This window comes from Micromesistius poutassou (assembly GCF_964030765.1).
Source record: "Micromesistius poutassou genome assembly, chromosome: 23".
In the NCBI taxonomy this organism is placed as follows: Eukaryota; Metazoa; Chordata; class Actinopteri; order Gadiformes; family Gadidae; genus Micromesistius; species Micromesistius poutassou.
In genome coordinates this window covers 9,119,234-9,124,233 of record NC_140293.1, presented here as the reverse complement: position 1 = coordinate 9,124,233, position 5,000 = coordinate 9,119,234, and the positions used below count along the sequence as shown (strand labels likewise).

The 5,000-nt window shown below is 44.3% G+C and overlaps 1 protein-coding gene across 1 annotated transcript in view; it reads right to left on the bottom strand.

Moving 5' to 3' along the window:
* Window positions 1–5,000, bottom strand: part of LOC311368842 (nck-associated protein 5-like) — a 57,895-nt gene that overhangs the window by 43,030 nt on the left and 9,865 nt on the right. Inside the window, exon 3 of the mRNA XM_084487614.1 lies at window positions 3,943–4,011. Within this exon, the coding sequence (XP_084343740.1) occupies window positions 3,943–4,011 (69 nt within the window). The remainder of the gene's footprint in view (window positions 1–3,942; window positions 4,012–5,000) is intronic.

Genomic DNA, 5,000 nt, shown 5'->3' with positions numbered 1-5,000 from the left:
TGGCATTCGTTAAAGAGTCTAGCCATGAGGTAATCTTTATTCACCACTCTAATGGCATATTTGTGTTCAGCCAGACGGTCCCTTAAACGTCTTTTTGTGCGGCCGACATAAAAGAAACCGTCCTCACAAGGACATGCCAAACGATAGACTACAAATGTTGTGTTAAAATTAATAAAATCCCTCAGTTCATAAGTTTTCTTGGTCCACGGACGTACTGAACAGTTTGAAAACATTACCCAATGTACGCACACATTTTCTAGTCACCATGGATGTTGAAAGTTTATACACGAACATTGACCATCAGCAGGGCTTGTTTGCGCTGAAACTCTATATCACAGGCGGGTGTGACTCTTGTGAAGTTCTATTAAAATTGACGGACTGGGTTATTCACAACAATGTTTTCATATTCATGGGTGAATTGTATGTACAGAAAATTGGTGTACCTATGGGATCATGTTTTTCACCCAATTACGCGTGCTTATATTTGGGTTTGTGGGAAAAGGAGCACATACTGAACTCATGCAATCCTTTTTTTGAATGTATCACGTGGTACGGACGCTACATTGATGATGTGCTTTTGGTTTTTAGTGGGTCTGAAACTGAATTGTTGGATTTTCATACATATGTTAATTGGAATCAATCCCAACATTAACATTAGACTACTCATTTGATCAAATCAATTTTCTGGATTTGACCATCTATAAGGGCCCAGAGGGACAGCTTCACACTACTCTTTTCAGAAAAAATACCTCCGGAAATACCATCCTTAGGGCAGACTCGTTTCACCCCCCTCACCTCATACGGAATATCCCATACGGCCAATTCCAACGTTTGAGACGCATTTGTGACAAAGATAGTGACTTTAGTGAACAGGCCGAGTCGATGGCTAGGAGGTTTTGGGATAGGACGTACAGACCAGAAGTAATTACCCAAGCTAACAATAAAGCGCAGTCACTTGAACGCAACACTCTACTTGAGAGAAATAAGAGTAAACGGACCAATAAATCACCACCTTACTTTGTTACTACTTATAGTAGACACGCTGCACGAATTAAAAACATAGTATGGAAAAACTGGTCAATAATTGAGAGTGATAGCCAATTGCGTAGTATTTCCCGAACCTCCAGTGGTGTCTTTTAGACGCGCGGCCACTCTTAGGGATAAATGAATGCGCTCATACCTCCCACCTGAGTGAGAAGACTCTTGGCTTAGAAAACCGGTGGGTACTTTTAACATGCATTGCCCCCACTGCTCTAATGTCAATCAATCAAAAATCTTTCCTGGACACTAGAACCAAGAAAACTTATGAACTGAGGGATTTTATTAATTGTAACACAACATTTGTAGTCTATCGTTTGGCATGACCTTGTGGGGACGGTTTCTTTTATGTCGGCCGCACAAAAAGACGTTTAAGGGACCGTCTGGCCGAACACAAATATGCCATTAGAGTGGTGAATAAAGATTACCCCATGGCTAGACTCTTTAACGAATGCCATAATAATAATGATTCCTTGTTAACCATACAGGGCATTGAGCAGGTCAGACCTATGGCGAGGGGTGGTAATAGCTTATTGAAATTGAATCAAAGGGAGTCTTTCTGGATAGACCGCTTGAATGCCATGGAATATCCAGGTCTAAATGAAGACATTGATTTGACCTGTTTTCTATAGTGATACTGATGTACTGTATATGTTTTTGCATTTCTTATACATTTTCTTTTCTTTCTTGAGGGTCACCTGGTGTAGAGTGCCTACGTTTTTCTGGTCACATGATCTTTTTGACCCTATATAGGTGAGGTAGTCCTCACTCAGGTGTACAGGCCCTGACGAAGACCAAGTGTGGTCGAAGCATGTTGGCGTTTTTTCGCATGAATTAGCCAGTTACAAATAAAGTCTTTTTAATTATACCTTCCTCCGTTACCATTTCTGGAGTGCCTGGAGATTTTTCCTTATCATGAACTGATCCCATTTTCCAAGAGCACGAGAACTCACGATACGTGAGTTCAGAGCTACCAGCCTCTTTCGCTGAAGTAAGATAATTCACCTGTTGTCTTTAATGATCATCGCACAGGTAGGAAGTGATTAGCAAACTCTGAGTAGTAAAGTCAGATGTATATATATATATATATATATATATTATTGAAAATCCCGCATGGAAATGTACATAAAAATAATTGTTGAATCGAGATGCATCGAGATGCATCGATAATCATTTTATAATCGAATCGTTGACCTCTGAATCGGAATCAAATCGAAGCGTGAGATGCCAAGAGATTCCCACCCCTAGTGGGTTAGACGGTCTCAAATGCAGACGTGAAGCGCAAAGTCAAAGTAGCTTTGTGGGCGGTTCTATGGCGATGTTTAACGGCGGATAAATGACTCTTGCGCCCGACGCAAATCTAAAATGGGTTGGTCTGAAACCCGTAGGTGTGTTTTGGGCGCAACATGCAATAAACCAATGAGAGTTCCACCTGTCATCCCCTTTAAGAGCCAGCGCATTTGACTTGACGAGTTGATATCTTGGCAGCGCGTTTGCAGTCTCCGCTGAGACAGATGCATGACCACATGAATTTCAAACTTCAAATGGCTCAGTTTATGGCCAAATAATAGGCCTAATTCACACATGGAATAGCATTTTCTTCTCCAACTTCAGAAACACTGATTCGTCATGTAAATTGTGGCAAAGACAACTTAACACATATGATATGCGGACGCGGTCCTGTGGCCGCAACTGTGGGTCTATTTAATGATATGCGGCAATACATTAACAAACATCGTTCGTTACCAGTATTGTATAAATTATCTTTATCGACTTGTGTTCATAATTTGCATGTCCCCCGTTAATATACATCGCCATGGGCTGTATTATGTGTTACTTGTTTAGTTTGCGTGTGTTTAAACAGATGGGTGCGCAGACACGCGCGCCCAAGCATCACCCGCATTCATTCTTTCTTTTAAACACTCACTCGCGGTAAAACTATGTTTTCTCATGATCAAATACTCATCAATCCTGAAAGTAATGGGCTTGTACACATTGTCTGTGTCAAGAAAATATGTGTTTGCTGTACGGTGTTTGCAGATGCATTGATTTAAAAGTACAACTTACCGCTGCATCAGCTGTTCTTTCCCAAATCATAAACCATTTACCCTAAAACGAGATTTTGTTTTGGAAGGCTGGAATATACTTTGCTCAAATTTATTATTGTTATTATTATTGTTATTTTGACACATGCCATAGCCTACTATACTTCATTCATGTTCATTCATGCAGCCCTATGGAAAAAAAAATGTTTCCACAATCCACACGCTATTTCTATGCAGTTTCACACATATGAACAATCTTTGACATCATAATATTTAATTCAGGCTAATCGTTTACATGTTTGTGCTGTGTATACGTGTGTGCAAGCGTATGTTGCAGTTTCGACCCGCCATGGCACGTCAAAATAGCAACACCAACTGTGCCATCCACTAGTGCATTTAGACCAGGAATTTTTCGGTCAGTGCCGCAATTGCATCGGCGCAATTTTTAAAGAACACGCCCCTTTTCGCCGACACGCCTCTCCAGGCGGAGGTGTGTGTGTGTGTGTGTGTGCCTGTGTGTCTGCATGTGTGTGTGTTTATGTGTGTACTTGGGGGCAGCAGTGGCTCAGCAGGTACAGCGGGTTGGCTGGTAACCTGAAGGTTGCTGTAATGTACACACACACGTGTGTGTGTGTGTACATTTCTGTGTGTGTATGTCTGTGTGGGTCTGTGTGTATGTGCATGCATGTGCTGGGTTGGGGGTAAGGGTGTGGGTGTGGGTGTGGTCACTCACCTCATCCAGACAGTGTGTGTGTGTGTGTGTGTGTGTGTGTGTGTGTGTGTGTGTGTGTGTGTGTGCGCGCATGTGTGTGTGTGTGTGTGTGTGCGTGTGCGCGCATGTGTGTGTGCGGTCACTCACCTCATCCAGGCAGTGCTCGTACTGCCTCCTCTGGTTGTCGTTCTCGAGGGACAGAGCAGAGTTCTCCGCCTGTTGGACCAACAGAAGAGCAGCCGTCAAGAGAACCCTGCCTCAGTGATGTCTGGTCCTCCTGCCAGCCTAAGGGCCCTCAGAGAACCAGCCTCAGGGCCCTCAGAGAACCAGCCCCTGGCTGATCATGGAGGACGTCTCAGGAGGACATGTGAGGTTCTTTATTGGTGCTGGACGTGGTTACAGACGTGGTTACATACATCACTGTTGTAACGGATGCCAACTAGCCTGGGCTAGCTGGCGTTAGTACGTTTGTAAATCCTCACACCCCCTAGCCTTAAGAACGCTTCTGGCAGCTGAGTTAGAAGCCCGGGCTTTTAGCTCAGTGGTTATAGAGCGTTCGACTCCCATGCCGGTAGTGTCGTAGTTCCAGAGGTGGCAGGTTCGAGACCCGAGAGAGGTCAAAACTGCTCTCTGCTACACTGGGTCAGAGGCCCAGAGATTAGGACCAGATCCAGAGATGCAGTGAGAGACAAATGGAAAGAAAGAAAGAAAGAAAGAAGAAAAAATAAAGTAATAATAAGAGGGCGCCACGTGGCTCAGGAGGTACAGCGGGTCGGGTGGTAACCTGAAGGTCGCTGGTTGGATCCCCGGCTCCTCCTAGCGCAGTGTCGTGGTGTCCCTGAGCGAGACGCCTCACCCTGACTGCTCCTGACCCGCTGACTGTGGCCCTGCGGAGCTGACTCCACCGTCGGTGTGTGAATGCGTGTATGAACGTTAAATAATGAATGTTAGACAATAATTGTAAAGTGCTTTGAGTGGCCACTGGTTAGAAAAGCGCGGTATAAATGCGAAAGGAAAAAAAAGACAAAAGCAATTAAAAACGGAACGCTTGGACAGCGAGGAGCCGTTCTGAGCAGAGTGTGAGCGCTGCTGAACAACAAAGGAGCTATAAATCCAGAGGTGCAGCTTCCAGGCTGAGCCTGGCTGTGAGGACCCCTCCAAGGTAGTTCAGGTGTAATTCAATTACTGATAAAGGCCTGCCTGGA